The sequence below is a fragment of the Trichechus manatus genome, unplaced genomic scaffold (genome assembly GCF_000243295.1).
Source record: "Trichechus manatus latirostris isolate Lorelei unplaced genomic scaffold, TriManLat1.0 scaffold00056, whole genome shotgun sequence".
Classification (NCBI taxonomy): domain Eukaryota; kingdom Metazoa; phylum Chordata; class Mammalia; order Sirenia; family Trichechidae; genus Trichechus; species Trichechus manatus.
Genome location: NW_004443992.1, coordinates 3460228 through 3477181, shown reverse-complemented (window position 1 = coordinate 3477181; position 16954 = coordinate 3460228). Strand labels below are relative to the sequence as shown.

Sequence of the window (16954 nt, the reverse complement as noted above, 5' to 3'; positions counted from 1 at the left end):
CCCAAACACCTAAAAAAAAAAAAAAAAAAGCACACATTTAAACTGTACAGACTGTTATTTTAATAAAATTCCACTAAAGAATTCACTCAGCCATCGAGTATTTATTTCTTGCTTGTTGTTAGGTGCCGTCGAGTTGGTTCCGACTCATAGCGACTTATGTACAACAGAACGAAACACTGCCCGTTCCTGTGCCATCCTCACAATCGTTTTTATGCTTGAGCCCATTGTTGCAGCTACTGTGTCAGTCCATCTCCTTGAGGGTCTTCTTCTTTTTCGCTGACCCTCTACTTTACCAAGTATGATGTCCTTCTCCAAGGATTGATTCCTCCTGATAACATGTCCAAAGTATGTGAGAGGAAGTCTTGCCATCCGTGCTTTAAGGAGCACTCTGTCTGTACTTCTTCCAAGACAGATTTGTTCGTTCTTCTGGCAGTCCGTGGTATATTCAATATTCTTCGCCAATGCCATACTTCGAAGGCATCAATTCTTCTTCAGTCTTCCTTATTCATTGCCCAACTCTTCTATGCATATGAGGCAATTGAAAACACCATTGGGTCAGGCGCACCTTAGTTATTTCTTGCTAGGGAGATAAAAAACAACAAAGAAGGAGGCTTTGGAAAGGGAGTTTTGGAATTGAGGAAGAATAGCTGAAAAGGAAAAATTTAAATCATGACAAAGGAAAAGTAAACCTTGTGTCCTTTAAGAAAGTCTTAAAAGGGCTTTATTTTGTAGTAACAATTACCAGCTCAATTTACTACCTTAGCCCAAGCACTTTCCTGGGTGAAATCATTCTGTGCATTACTGTTAGAATATGTTACAAAATAAGTCCCATTTTCGCTTTCCTAATCTGCTTTCGTTTCAGATAGATCAGGTTCATTTTCTGCATCTTTTTCTCTAAGACAAAAAAAAAAAACTGCAGAAAAGGATCCTCCCCAATTAGAATCCACCAGAGTTGGAAGAGACTCTGAAAAGTGCTCTTGAATGTAGACAAGCTAAAGCGAAAGGAAGAAATGATTAAATAAAAGAGCTGAACAGAAGATTTCAAAGGGTGGCTCAAGAAGACAAAGTAAAGTATTATAATGAAATGTGCAAGGACCTGGAGTTAGAAAACCAAAAGGGAAGAACAGGCTCAGCATTCCTCAAGCTGAAAAAACTAAAGAAAAAATTCAGACTTCAAGTTGCAATTTTGAAGGGTTCTATGGACAAAGAATTGAACGACACAGGAAACGTCAAAAGAGTTTATACCTTTAGCCTTTTAATTTTCACACTGTTGTTGTTGTTAGGTGCCGTCGAGTCAGTTCCAACTCATAGCAACTCTGTGTACTTCTAGGAAACAGTAAGTGCTTCAAGTCATCTTCACTTACAGCAAGCAGCTTTGTGTCATTTGCACATCAAAAGTTGTTAACAAGTCTTCCTAGGAACGACTACAGCCTTCAGTATGGATTACACCTTAACATAAAGAAAACAAAAATCCTCACAACTGGGCCAATAAACAACATCATAATAGAGAAAAGATTGAAGTTGTCAAGGGTTTCATTTTACTTGGATCCACAGTCAGCACCCATGGAAATAGCAGTCAAGAACTCAAACAACGTATTGGGCAAATCCGCTTCAAAAGACCTCATCCTTTTGAGCAACCAGGTCTTTCTCATCTCTTTGTCCTCAGGGCTTAGCACAGGGCTTAGTTCAAAATCAATGAAAGGTTATGCGGACTTTCTTTATTTAATAAAAAGTGGGATTCTTGCCTAGCATCTTCAAAGACTAAAAGTAGAAAATAGTTTTACTACTATCATTTATTTGCTGTATATATTCTTTTAAGGGGCCCTGGTGGCACAGTGATTAAGTTATAAAGATTACAGCCTAGGAAACCCTATGGGGCAGTTCTACTCTGTCATATAGGGTCACTATGAGTTGGAAGGCATACAACAAAAACAATATTCATTTGTTATAATGTTATACTGCTGTATATTCTTTTACTTCTGCTTTGTATTTTTATAGTTATTTTTTACCTCTTCAAAGAACTTTCACATCCTTTGTCCCGTTGAATTTGAATCTCACATTCCTGTGAGGGAAGCAAAGCAGTTATTACTATCCCATGTTACAGTTAAGCAAATTAAGACAGACAGATATTAGGTGACTTTCTTTGTCTCTGTCCATGAGTGACAAAGCTGTGACTAGAATCCTCACTATAATTCCAAATGAGCTGGAGTATAAATATCCTTCCTGAAGTACGTATATTTGCTTGTTCAAAAATATTTTCCTTATAAAAATAAGCAGTCTGGAAGGATGTTCCTGTTTGCCTTAAATGTTTTTTGTAGACCCTAACAACAGTGTTCATATTATTCAGACTTAAAAAGCTGTGGTTCTAAATTTTGTTTGATAGCTACTAATGAGACAAATCTTTCTTGCACTTAATATACTTTGATAGATGATTTTTCAAGATCAGTTGAACTTGGCACTATTTTACATGTCTCACTGAGTGGAAAAGACGAAGATGAAGGGACATAATTAATTATAAGACCAGTCTTAAGATTCCTGTGCTTAAAGAGCTGTCCAACCCGAGGGACGTGCTTAAGAGTGCAAGCCTGAGGCTGGGCCCTAATTGCCACTACTTCTTGCCCTAATGAAATTCTGCTTTTATTAACAGAGTGAGGATCAATTTTGGTGCTCTAGATAAAGAATCAGGATGTGGCCTATTTACTTATTTTAATGCAGGGGATGGGAATGGGGAGGGGGCAAGAAGGTGTACCTATTTAGAACAGCAGTTAATGTAATGATTTATCCCATAGAATCATCCCACAATAATCTGTCCCCAAAGAGACATATTAAGGAATAAAATTTGAAAGCTTATTACTATCACTACACAAGCTAATGTGGTCTCAGACCTCTAAGCTTTAAATGGCTTATGTGAAAATATATCAGCAACACAGAGCCAAATGCAGAAAACAGATGCCTCTTACTGATTGTACTTAAAACTCCAAGGCAAGGTCAGCCACAGGATGAACTATTAGTTAGCTAAAGTTTGTGTCTGATAGCCTCCAACTTCTTTTATGAGCCTCCTTCTCAGCTTTCATGGTGTCACTTTCTTATTTTATCCTGCTCTAATTGCCCAGAGCCCCTGCATAGACCTGCCTGCTTTGGCAGTGCTCTCTGCTCTGAATCTCACAGCTGCCACAGTCAGTGAAACCTCCTCTCATTTAGGCTGTCAGGTTGAAATCATCATTCTTGTCAGCTGTCATCACGTCAGCCCCCAAGTCATGGCGACCCCTTGCACAATGGAAACGAAACCCTTCTTGGTCCTGCTGCATTCCCACGATCAGTTGCGGATCAGACCATTGTGATCCACAGGGTTTTCACTGGCTGATTTGCAGTAGATTGCCAAGCCTTTCTTCCTAGTTCTTCTTAGTCTGGAGGCTTCCCTGAAACCTGTTCAACATCATAGCAACACGAAAGCCTCCACTGACAGATGGGTGGTGGCTGTGCATGAGGTTCACTGGCTGGGAATTGAGTCTAGTTCTGTCGTATGGAAGGTGAGGATTCTACCAGTGTACTAACAATGCCTCGTCAGGTTGAAAAGGACCCCAAAATATTTTATACTCAGGTATACTAAGGAACTAATAGTTGAGATGGTTCAATGTAGTCTTCCTTATTCCTTTCTTTTAGTTTGTTTTTATAGGGAATAAGTACCTTAACCTGAAAAAAACCAAACTTGTTGCTGTTGAGTTGATTCTGACTCATAACGACCACATAGGACGGAAGAGAGCTGCCCCATGAGTTTTCCAAGGAGCAGCTGGTGGATTCAAACTGCCGACCTTTTGGTTAGCAGCTGAGCTCTTAACCACTGCACCACCAGGGCTCCAAAAGTACCTTAAGTACCTTAATGCAAAGCAAAAAAAGTATATAATGATGGTGAATTAATCAAAATAGTTTAGGTTATGCTTTGAGAACTCGTTTTTTAAAAAAAAAACCATTGCCATTGAGTCGATTCCGACTCTTAGCGACCCTTAAGGACAGAGTAGAACTGCCCCATAGGGTTCCCAGGGAGCGCCTGGTGGATTCGAACTGCTGACCTTTTGGTTAGCAGCATAGCTCTTAACTACTGTGGCACCAGGGTTTCAGTAACCCACAGATCTGAGATTTACGCTCACAAAAGTTTATTTCTCATTCCAACTTGGATCATCAGGGTTCTCTGATCCCTGTAGTCACTTAGGGACGCACTATTTCAAACACTGAGGAGCAGCCACTATTTCAAACATGGGTGCTTACTGTGCCAAAGGAAAAAAAAACTCTGGAGGAACTTGCACCAGCAATAAGTGCTTTGGCCTGGATGTGACAGATACATTTTGAAAGACCCTGGAAAGACAAGCAGTATTGACTGTCATCACATCCTTTTCTCTTTTGTCCTCAAAAACTAACACAGTATTGGGCACAACAAAGACAGTAAATGTTTACTGAAATAAAGTGATTTCCAGCAACTCTGGTTTCTTCTGGGGCCTTGGCTGTCTTAGACAGAAGTAACAGAACCCATCAAGTAACACCTAAAGCCTGAAGGCCTCTAGACTTAGTCTAGGGTTCCTGGGATACTAGACATAAGAGGAGTTCACAGCTCTTTCGACCTGTCTGACAAGATTAGAGTTCTAGGATAGATCATGAACAGCTGGTCATTTTCACGAACATTATCTTCCCTCTGATGATCCAAACCCAAAAACCCAAACCCATTGCCGTTGAGTCGATTCCAACTCATAGTGACCCTATGGGGCAGAGTAGAACTGCCCCTATAGGGATTCCAAGGCTGTAAATCTTTACAAAAGAATATTATCACATCTTTTTCTATGGAGTGGCTGGTGGGTTCAAACTGCTGACGAGCACCTAACCACTGTGCCACCAGGGCTCCTTCTGATGATTCAAGGGAATAGCTATTGCTGTTGCTTGGCATATGGTAGTGTGCAATAAACATTTGTTGGCTGACTCATTTGTGGACTCAATATGATCAGTTTTTGGATTCTTCTATCAGTATGCTCGGCTGCTAACCAAAAGGTTGGCAGTTTGAACCCATCAGCTGCTCCATGAGAGAAAGATGTAGTAGTCTGCTTCCTTAAAGATTTACAGCCTTAGAAACCATATGGGGCAGTTCTGCTCTGTCCTACAGGGTGACTATGAGTCAGAATCAACTCAGTGGCAATGGGTTTATCAGTATCATACAGATGAAGACTGTAAAGTTTTGACAAAGAATCACCTTTTTGCATGATGGTATAAACCAAACCCATTGCTGTCGAGTCAATTCATACTCATGGCAGCCCCATGTAAAACTGTTCCATAGGGTTTTCTTGGCTGTAATCTTCATGAAAGTAGATCACCAGGCCTTCTTCTGTGGGACCACTGAGTAGGTTTGAACCACCAGCCTTTAGATTAGCAACCGAGTGTAAACCGTTTGTGTCACCCAGGGACTTTGTGTGATGGAATAGTGATGTTTTAGTAAATGTGCATTTCAATTCATACGAATTCAACCAAAAAAGAGAGAGAGAAAAAAATAGCAATGTATATAGTCTAAGCAGCCTGCTTGCCATTCCATTCACTAAGCTTATACTTCTAAGATGGTATAAGATAAAAAAAACAACAACAAAAAATCTCAATCTAATATAGTCTCAGTTGAACATGGTCTCTCAGTGAGAACAACTCATCTTATTGCATATACTTCTAATATTCACATAAATGGCAAGGGATTTTTATACAGTTTGCGTTAAATGCATGTCAGTTACTTCACCTGATGTTCAGTCAAAGAACCAGTGATCTGTTCAGATGCTGGTGGAAAAACTGGCCATGTCAGACTGACTGAAAGATCATGTATTTGTTTCCAACATGGTATAATTTTGACTATGTGTGCTTTTTGCATACTACCAGCTTTGTAACCTAATGTGCCGTACAGAATGAGACTCTACTGCATTTTGCTTTTCTTTAGAAAAGTAGATGTCATTTTCAGTAGAGACCACTTTATTTTCTGTAGTCTTTGTATTTTATTTTGAAGAAGATACTTTTCTGTCTGCTGTTTCCATGTGTATGTCCAGAGTTATTTTGAAGCCTCTATAAACATGTTTTATACCCTTCAGAAGACAAAACATAACCGTATGTGGTTTGTATGTTGCTTTTGTGTGTCACTAGGAGGTTAACGTTGGTTCTCTATCGTTTTCTTCAGAGTGCCTACCGCATGTTTACAAACAACACGTGTTTGAAGCACATGATCACCAAAGTCCGGCGGGACACCCACCACTTTGAACGTTACCAGCATAACCGGGACCTTGTGGGATTCCTCAACATGTTTGCGAACAAACAGCTGGAGCTGCCGAGGGGCTGGGAAATGAAACATGATCATCAGGGCAAGGTACCTCGGCGGAGTTGCTGTAGGGAGCTGCTGATTGACTGTGGGCTACCTATGGCTTTGGCCCTTGGGTCTACCCTTCAAGTGAGGGCTGAAGGCCCTGTGTTGGGTGAAACATTCCATTTTCTGGTTCAAATGATACCTGAACAAACAGATTTTCTATTCCAAAGTAGTGCACAGAGTGGAGAGGTGTGAGGGGGCTTGCTTAGTGAAACATTTTCTTTTCTCTTGATACTCTTCTACCTGTAATCATTCACCATTTTCTGCTGATTAGAGAAAAGGTTTCTTAGGCAGCGACACTTCCTTCTCCCCAGTTGTGCAACTACTGTTATAGAAATTTGAATAAAAAGTTGTGGTATTGTTTGGAGAAGATGGCTAGGAGATCAGTAAGTAACTTCACAAAGTGTGTCTTTTGAACACTGTCCTGGTCTGGGCCTCAGTCTTGTTGGTTCAGAAATCTGATTTTGTTAGCATATTAAATAAGACTCACAGATTGATTAATTTATGATGAGAAACATGTAGCTGTTTTACTGACAGAGTAATCACATCTGTACTTCTTTTGTAGATGGCTCAACCAGAAAGCCTGGTTATAATCAGGAGGTTGTTATATGAGCAAGAAATTAGAACACGGAAACTTAGTTATTTTTATAAGGTTTTCCTCAGCTAAAGTTTTATTTTTGTTTAACTCTTATTTAGAACCTACTATGAGCTCCAGACAGTCTATTCCTGAGATGATCCAGGGATCATAGTAGGTACTAACGCATTAACAAAAAAAGACATCATACGTGAAGAAAGCAAAAGGTCGTTAAAACGACAGGAAGGAAAGAAATGACTACAGTGGATGTCAGAAGAGGCTCTGAAACTTGCTCCTGAACGTAGAGCAACTAAAGGGAATGGAACAAATGATGCAGTAAAAGAGCTGAACAGAAGATTTCAAAGGGTGGCTCGAGAAGATAAAGTATTATAATGAAATGTGCAAAGACCTAGAGTTAGAAAACTTAAAGGGAAGAGAACATGCTTGGCATTTCTCAAGCTGAAAGAACTGAAGAAAAAATTCAAGCTTCAAGTTGCAGTATTGAAGGATTCTATGGGCAAAATATCAAATGACACAGGAAGCATCAAAAGAAGATGGAAGCAATACACAGAGTCACTGTACTAAAAAGAATTGGTCGATATTCAGCCATTTCAGGAGATAGCATATGATCAAGAACCAATGATGTTGAAGGAAGAAGTCCAAACTGCACTGAAGGCATTGGTGAAATATTTTTATTAGACTCCAGGAATTGATGGAATAGCAGTTGAGATGTTGCAGCAAACCGACGCAGCACTGGAGGTGCTTACTCATCTATGACAAGAAATTTGGAAGACAGCTATCTGACCCAACCGACTGGAAGAGATACACATTTGTGCTCACTCCAAAGAAAGGTGATCCAACAGAATGAATGCAGAAATTATTGAACAATGTCATTAATATCACTTGCAAATAAAATTTTGCTGAAGATAATTCAAAAATGGTTGTATCAGTACATTGACAGAGAACTGCCAGAAATTCAAGCCAGATTCAGAAGAGGATGCAGAATGAGGGATATCATTGCTGATGTCAGATGGATCCTGGCTGAAAGCAGAGAATACCAGAAAGATTTTTCCCTGTGTTTTATTGACTGTGCAGAGGCATTCAGCTGTGTGGATCATAAAGAATTATGAATAACATTGTGGAGAATGGGAATTCCAGAACACTTAATTGTGCTCATGAGGATCCTATACATAGACCAAGAGGCAGTCATTTGAACAAAACAAGGGGATACTGCATGGTTTAAAATCAGGAAAAGTGTGAGTCAGGGTTGTATCCTTTCACCATACTTATTCAGTCTGTATGTTGAGCAAATAATCTGAGAAGCTAGACTATATGAAGAAGAACAGGGCATCAGGATTGGAGAAAGACTCATTTACAATCTGCGATATGCAGGTAACACAACCTTGCTTGCTGAAAGTGAAGAGAATTTGAAGCACTTACGATGAAGATCAAAGACTACAGCCTTCAATATGGATTACACTTCAACCTAAAGAAAACGAAAATCCTCACAACTGGACCAATAAGCAAAATTATGATAAATGGACAAAATATTGAAGTCATCAAGGATTTCATTTTACTTGGATCCACAATCAACCCATGGAAGCAGCAGTCAAGAAATCAAAGAACGTATTGCATTGGGCAAATCTGCTGCAAAAGACCTCTTTAAAGTGTTCAAAAGAAAAGATGTCACTTTGAAGACTAAGGTGTGCCTGACCCAAGCCATGGTATTTTCAGTCGCCTCATATGCGTGCAAAAGCTGGACAATGAATAAGGAAAACCAAAGAATTGATGCCTTTGAATTATGGTGTTGGCAAAGAATATTGACTATACCATGGACTGCCAGAAGAACAAACAAATCTGTCTTAGAAGAAGTATAGTCAGAATGTTCCTTTGAAGCGAGGATGGCAAGACTTCATCTCGCATACTTTGGACATGTTATCAGGAGGGACCAGTTCCTTGAGAAGGACACCATGCTTGGTAAAGTAAAGGGTCAGCGAAAGAAAGAAAAACCCTTGAGGAGATGGATTGACACACTGGCTACAACAGTGAGCTCAAGCATAGCAATGATTATGTGGATGACACAGGATCGGGCAGTGTTTCGTTCTGTTGTAAATAGGGTCACTATGAGTTGGAATCAACTCATCGGCACCTAACAACAACATAAGCCCTGGTGATGCAGTGGTTAAGCACTCAACAGCTAACCGAAAGGTCCGCAGTTTGATCCCACCAGCCTGTGTGGAAGAAAGATGTGGCAGTATGCTTCTGTAAAGACTTACAGCCTTGGAAAGCCTGTGAGGTAGTTCTACTTTGTCCTATACAGTCGCTATGAGTCAGAATTGACTTGATGGCAACAAGTTTTTTTTTAATGAGCCAGGAACTTTTTAAGCTCTTCATAGGTGTAAGCTCCTCACAACCCGGCAAAGCAGTACTATTATTATCTCCCTTTTCAAGTAAGGAACCCAGGTCCAGAATGGTAAATTAACTTTTCCAATGTCACACAGGTAGGAGTACTGAGGTGTAGTTCTAACCCAGGCAGTCTGGGTCCAGAGTCCATGCTCTTAACCACAATATCCTCTCCCAAGTACACAGTAACAAACCTCAGTTTTCCCGTCTGTGATGACATGCAATACTTGACTTAAAGGTGAGGAGGATAAAATGATATAATTATTTAAAGTCTAAACAGAAGGACGTAAATGGGTCAAATGGGACATACTGGTGTTACTACTCCTGGGTATAAAAGAGGAGTACATAGCAAGAATTTGGCCATATTCTCAACTCTGACAAGATCTTACCTGGTGTCAGGAGGAGCTGTGTGCTCTTTGGAGAACCACAGGTTCAGGGAAATCTCAAGTTGAGATGATGCTGCATAGGTTTCTACTCTATGTAGATTTTAGCTTGTTGGTCACTATGAGTGAGAACCAACTCTGCGGCACCTAACAACAAGAAGTCATTTTGTATCCTTATCTAAAAGAAATCAGGCACTTCTAGTGTGCATGTAGGGGGTGGGAATAGTCTCTTCCTGCCCATTCTAACTTGCCTTTGCCTGCCACACTTCAGCAGAGAGGTTCTGATTAACAACCCCTAGACCTTGAGAGAAGTTTAAATTACATTTACAGTACTACAGACGTGCGTCATGTAATGTCCGTTCAGGCAACATCAGACCACGTGTACATCCGTGGTCCCAACCCCTGTAAAGCCCATTATATTAAAAATTTGACATACATACAATTGTTCAAAATAACAAATGGGCTCTGCTTTGCGACATGCATCAAAACATTATTATTACTGTATTATGTTAAAAATGTTTTAGAGTATCTGGAAGTGTTTAATGTTTTTTATGCACAGAAGGGTACACCATATACTGTATACTAAGACAAACATTTGATTAAATGACATTAGATACGAGTTGTATCTAACTGTTCCAATTTACATACAAATTCAATTTAAAGACAGATTTAGGAATGGAACTTCTTCGTAATCCAGGGACTGCCTGTATGTAATATGGTGTTCACACAATGTCCAAATCACATAACATCCTATTTCACAGAACGTATCATGAACGTTAAGTGATGCATGACTATATTTAAGAAGAGCTGTAATGTATTCTTAAGAACAAGTTCTGCCTCATAGCTTTTATAAAATTTTTGATGCTTAAACGGGTAAACATTATCTGGATTATGTGGGTAATTTGACTATCCAAAGTATCTTTTTCCCTGAGGGTTTTTGACTAATTTGGGGGTTGCAATTTAAACTTCATTGAAGTTTTACATATTATAAAGAACTCTGGGCATGGGCTGGTTGATAGCTGAGCCCACATCGGCTGCTGACTTTGCATTAGAATGCTATTTGGCGTGAAAGACTTAGAAAGACCTCCTGCCTTTGGACAAGATGGGTTATCAGACAGGCCTGAAAGCTTATCACTTTAGTCTGATCTCGCTCCTTCTTGCATGAAGACTTTAATAAGATTTTTAGCTAAGCTAGGCACCTTAACTAAAACAGGTTTATCTACCTGTGATCTCCCACATCCTTCCTTCTGAAGTGACTGGCTTCCGATGAACGAAAACAACTTAAAAGAACGTTTGAGAAAGGCACATGTTGTGCGTGGATTTGGCTGCATTGCTTTTGACGGCACGTTAGGAGTCCTAGTTCCCATTTTCCAAGCAGTTAATAGGTTTTCTAGTCCTTTTATTTATTTATTTGTTTGTGTGTTTGTTTTGTTTGTTTATCTATCTATTTATTTTATGAGTTGCTTTGCCTCCAGAATTTTAAAGGGAGTAAATATTTTTCTCTCTTTAATATAACATCAAAAGCTATTAAACACTACAAAATCATTTTCCCATATTTTCCAGTTCTAGACTGATTTCTAGAATTGACATGGAATAGTATGTACAAGTCTCCATCTATATGAAAAGAAATTATTCTTAAGAGGAATGTTCTGTAGCTTAATTCTTCAGGCTTATGAATTTGACTCCACCTTATCTTCTCAAGTACAACATCTTTTTGTGGTTTCATTTATTTAGTCATCCAACACGGTTTTGAATGTCTACTATGTCCATATAACTGTGTTAACAATGGTAAAAACTAATACTTAATGTAGTATTTTGTCATAGGTAGCGCTGACTGTGTACCAAACCCTATTATAAACACTTAGGTTGATTTATAGGTATTATTTTTATCCACATTTGATAGGTGAGGAAACTGAGACACAGTTATGTTATGGTTAAGTGAATTGATCAAGGTACAACAAGTAGTAAGTGACAGAATTGGGTATGGAACCTAGGGAGTCCAGCTCCAGAGTCTGTATTCTAATCCTGCCTCTCATTGTGAGTCGGATGGATGGATATCTTCTAGCAATTATCATGAAGCATAGCATAGTAACAGCTTTTCAGGACGCTATGGGAGCCTGTGGTAGAAACTTCTATCACAGTCAAGGGGGTGGGGGCTTTTGGACATATCATCTAAGGGCAGCTTGTTGAGTTAGTTGCTCTTAGCTCCCTAGGCGTAAGTGATTAGTCCCTTTCTTGAATTCCCACATAATTTTGCTTGTAACATCTTATGCCAGCTATCCCAATCTGTCTCATGGTATAGTTGTTTTAACATGTCTTTCTTCCCAAGCAGATGATCCCCTTTTGGAGAGTTGTTGGGTTTTTGTTTTGTTTTTTTAAGCCAAACCCATTGCCGTTGACCCATTCGGACTCATAGTGACCCTATAGGACAGAGTAGAGCTGCCCTGTAGGGTTTCCAAGGAGCTCCTGGTGGATTCGAACTGCCGACCTTTTGGTTAGCAGCCAAGCTCTTAACCACTACGCTACCAGGGTTTCTGGGTTCGGTTTAGAGTAGTTATAATTAAAAAAAGACAAGCAATAACAAGTGTTAGCAAGGATGTGGAGAAATATCAGGCCTTCTACAGTCTCACCTCATGTATTGCTGTTGAGAATGTAGAATGGTGCAGCTACTTTGGAAACAGTTTGGCAGTTCCTCAAAATGTTAAAGTGTTGCTACATAATCCAGCAATTCCAATAGGATATACCCAAGAGAAGTGAAAACATACGCCTACCTAAAAGCTTGTCCACAAATGTTCATAGCAGTATTGTCCATAATGTCCAAAAGTGGAAACAACCCAAATGTCCAAAAAATATAAAATGTGGTAGATCCATACAATGGAATATTATTCAAAAGTACAAGGGAATGAAGTCCTGATACATCCTACAACATGGATGAACCTTAAAAACATTTGCTAAATGAAACTCACAAAAGATCACATACTATATGATTCATTTATATGAAAGTCCAGAAGAAGGAAATCTGTGGATGCAGAAACTAGATTAATGGTTGGCTAGGTCTGGGAAGCAGCATGAGGGATGATTGCTAATGAGTATGGAGTTTTTTTGGGGAGACAAAAATATTCTAACGTTTGATTGTGGTGATGGTAGTGCAACCCTGAAAATATACTGAAAAACAGTGAACTGTACACTTTAAGTGGGTGAATTTTATGGTAACTGATTTATGTCTCAACAAAACTTAAAAAAATTAATAAATTGGATTAGAGGAAGGCCAGGATTCCCTGTTTAATTCCTAGATTCTATAGATCTCTGATTCTACCGTCTTGAGGGTTAGATAATACAGTTCCAAACTGGATTTGGTATCAAGCATGTGATACTTTTCTTTAAGCAGAGACAGTTAATTACATTTGGAAAGTTCTTTCGTTCGAAATTCCACAGCATCTTTAGTCAGCAATTTGTTCCATTACTTGATTTTCATAATTATTTTAATTTTGAAATGTTGAGACTGGCAATTAAGCCAAGATGAATTTTATCCAGGATTGCCCTCATGGGACTGTGTTCAACATCTGTGTATCTCTGTTGGATCTGAGGCCTAGGATTTTCGCTTAAGATACGGGATACGTTTTGACTTGCCTCATTTTGAAATAAAACATAAGGAAAGAAAGTGGGCCAGTGCAGGAAAAAAAAAATTCTGCTTATTTCTAATTGTAGTAATTCTTAAACTTGTGCTTGTCTCAGAAGTGTGAAAATCAAGGGTAATTTGGGATCTGATAACATTGTTATAAGTGTTTTATATTTGTGCAAAAAATATGCATTGGTAGTATTAAAATGTGACTTGTTTAATGTGCCTCTGGTTCTTGGCTGGGTTTGGTCATTAGTGTGTGCTCATGCGGATAATATATCTGGAGGGCAAAAATAGGCTTTAATAAGGAAAACCAAATGTTATTTAGCCCTGGAGTATTTTTGTTTTGATTTGCTTTGCTTTTTTGGTTGTTGTTGTCATTTACCATTGTTAATTTGATGGATTTGAGAAAAATATGCTGCAGTTGGGATAAGATTCCCGGATCAGTTAGTAACTATCTGATCTGACCTCTCTGAACCTCAGTTTTCTCTAAAATGAGGGTTAGTAGCCTGTCCTGTCCAGCTCCTGGTGCTGTGGTTAGTATCAAATTAGATAATAATGTGATTACAAATAGAGAAAAACAATAATAATTAAGATTATAATTACCCCAATTCACATGAATGATTACTTGACTTATGATGTTGGAGAAGATAAAAACTATACAGTTATAAACCTTTAGAGTTTATAATATAATTTGGGGCTAACAATGATATGGAATCTACAAATATCTATTAAGTAAAATGAAACATACAGCACACTAAGCCGGAAGAATGAAAATGCTGCTCACCTGGTTATTGCTACTCTGCTAACCAAAATCTAGTTAAGTAGAGGCAAGGACCATATAGAATGACTAAGAGTATAATTAATTTGGGATTTTATGAAAATCATAAAGATTTGTTGTTAATGGCTAAAACCTTACCCTAATGGGAAATGGCTTACAAAGGCTATACTGGAGAATTAATGTCTGTGTCTCATCTTCTCTTCAAGAACTGCTGCTCGTCCTTTGCCATGGTGGTCCAACAGAATGGCTCTTCACAGTACGGTTCTCTTTTGGAGTGTCCCATGTTGTACTTGACAATTCCAGTGTAGTCTTCCCTGGAATGTTTGCTTCTGCCTTAAATCAGAGTTTTCTCTGTTTTTCAACCCAGAGTGTTCTGTTTTTCTACCATGAGTGTTCTGTTGTTGTGGTCTCGCTGGTAGATTTGTTCTGTTGTGGATCAGTGGCCTTCTGCTCTGGTAGTTGCATTCTCCATCAGCCATGGTCATAAAAGTTGGGTTTTAAAAATACCTTTAGCAAGGTAAGTATCTTTCTACTTAGAACTAGAACTGAAATCAGATGCACACATTTGCGCAAAATCTCTTGCATAAACCTACTAACTGATCCTCCCGTAGGCATTGCTGTTTTACCCCTGTCTTAGGTTGGCTTCTTTAGAGAAGCAAAACCTGTAAAGCATATAAATATATATATAGAGAGATTTATATCCAGGAAATGGCTCATGGAGTTGTAAAGGCTGAAATGTCCCAAGTCCGTGGGTCAGGATAGAGGTTTCTCCTGATTCACATAGCCACAGGGGCTGGTGAACCCAGGATTAGCAGGTCAGACAGTAGGGCTCTTGCTCATAGGTTGCAAAGATTGATGAATCCCAAGATCAGCAAGCAAGACAGCAGGTAAGCTGCTTGCTCAAGTTCCAAGATCTGGAGGTCAGATGAACAGGAGCCAGCTGCAGGATCCAAAGCGAGCAAAAGCCCACAAGTCTTACCAGAAAGTCCACTTATATATTCGATGCAGGCCATACCCCCAAGGAAACTCCCTTTTAATTTATCGCTGCTCACAGCAGATCCCAGCATGGAGGTGATCACATTATATCAGATCTCGTCATGGAAGTGATCACATCATCATACAACTGCCAAAGTACATCATAACTACGTCTGATGGCAACTCTTTACTGGGTCAAGTTCTGTTCATCTCAGTGAGTAAAATTCAATGTAGTATTTGGAGGTCTCAAATGAATTTTAATACTTGCATATCTATGTTATTTGTCATTTGTGTAGCACATCTCTTTAATTGCTCTGAAACAACTAGTGCCTCTTTGTGGTAGTTACTTGCTTTAATCACCTCAAATTACACAGCAACCTAGGTGGAGATGGAATTAAACTTTAAATTTATAAATAGCATATGTTTTTTAGAGGATCTCTTGCCTATTTTTAAGGGGTAGAAAGATGTTAGATGTAAAAATAGTCACATGAATACCCATAGAAGGCAAAGGTAAAGTATCTGTCCAGGGCAGTGTACCTTTTGGAATGAAAGAATAGAGCAGAGATTCATTTTGTGGATGTATTTCTGAGTAAAATGCTACATTTGTGAAATCTTAAAGAATTGTTCAAGTATAGAGATGGCCTTTATCTTTTCTTTTTTAACAGTTGTCCTCATGACTTTTGGATTTTTTTAAATATTAATATTTTTATGTTTTGGAAGTGGTATTAATATTAGTATTAGTAATATTAGTAGATATTAATATACTTCCTAAATAAAATTTCGCGGTCATGCCCTTCTACTCTACCTAAAAAGTACTGATTTGGGTAACTTCTATTCTCAGTCTTCCGCAGTGATGGTAAATATTTAACAACCAGCTCTCCAGGGATAGTGGAGAAGAGGGCTGATTTCTAGCATTTTCCAATTTCCATGGTGTAAATTCTCCCACATGGCCAATTTCAAGCTGCCAGCATCATGTCATCCAGCTCGCAGAATTCCTTAAAATTTTACAGTCAGCTCTCATGAGCCGGTACAAGCCAGCTCCAGCGTATCACTGGCTCTCCCATTACTTTTCTAACACCCAAATACTACCACTTCCAGCACATAAAATATCAGTCCCATAGCTAACACTTTACACCTAAAGTGTTGGGGATATTGTAGTTACCTGCATCTACTAACCAGCTGACTCTAGAACTCTAGCCCAGGTACCATGGGGTGTTGTTTCTCTCCTAGCAACTTTAAAGCTGTGATCATATGATCATAGCAATACCCCTCTTTAACCTTTTTGTGACTGATGTGGATGTTGTGAAATATGTGGGTCTGCTAACTGCTTCATATGAACTAAGTTATAGGAAACATTCATATGACTATTTTTTACTTACAATAAATGGTGTCATTCAACCCTCTTCATCTCTACTGTTGTTGACAGATTATCTGAGATATAATATGAAGAAAATAATAGCATGTTTATTCCTTATAATTGAGGAATACTGGGGAGGGGGCCAGGAATTGAGAAGAGATTTATATTTTGGAAGGGAGAGAGTATGTTAATAAATAAAATCTTTATAAAAATTAAAGTAGATTACAATTAATTTTTTAGCATTTCTAAGACTTTGTAGGGTTGAGAAACCAAAATTTAGAATAGATAACAATATGCAGTGCTTCTAACTTAAAAATTGTTGTTCTTTCATTGTTTCCATAGCTCTTCAGAGTAAGAAAATAGATTATCTGATGTTCTGTCTTTCTGTAGAGTAGTTGCAAGTACTTTTTGTTTTATTTTGTTTACATGTTCTTTTATTTATTTATTTTTTTTTTTAATATTTTATTGTACTTCAGGTGAAGGCTT

At 38.6% G+C, this 16954-nt stretch overlaps 1 protein-coding gene across 1 annotated transcript in view; it reads left to right on the top strand.

Annotated features, from left to right (window-relative positions):
• The window catches only part of HECW2 (HECT, C2 and WW domain containing E3 ubiquitin protein ligase 2), a 438203-nt gene that overhangs the window by 329045 nt on the left and 92204 nt on the right, over window positions 1-16954 (top strand). Inside the window, exon 16 of the mRNA XM_004378178.2 lies at window positions 6194-6379. Within this exon, the coding sequence (XP_004378235.1) occupies window positions 6194-6379 (186 nt within the window). The remainder of the gene's footprint in view (window positions 1-6193; window positions 6380-16954) is intronic.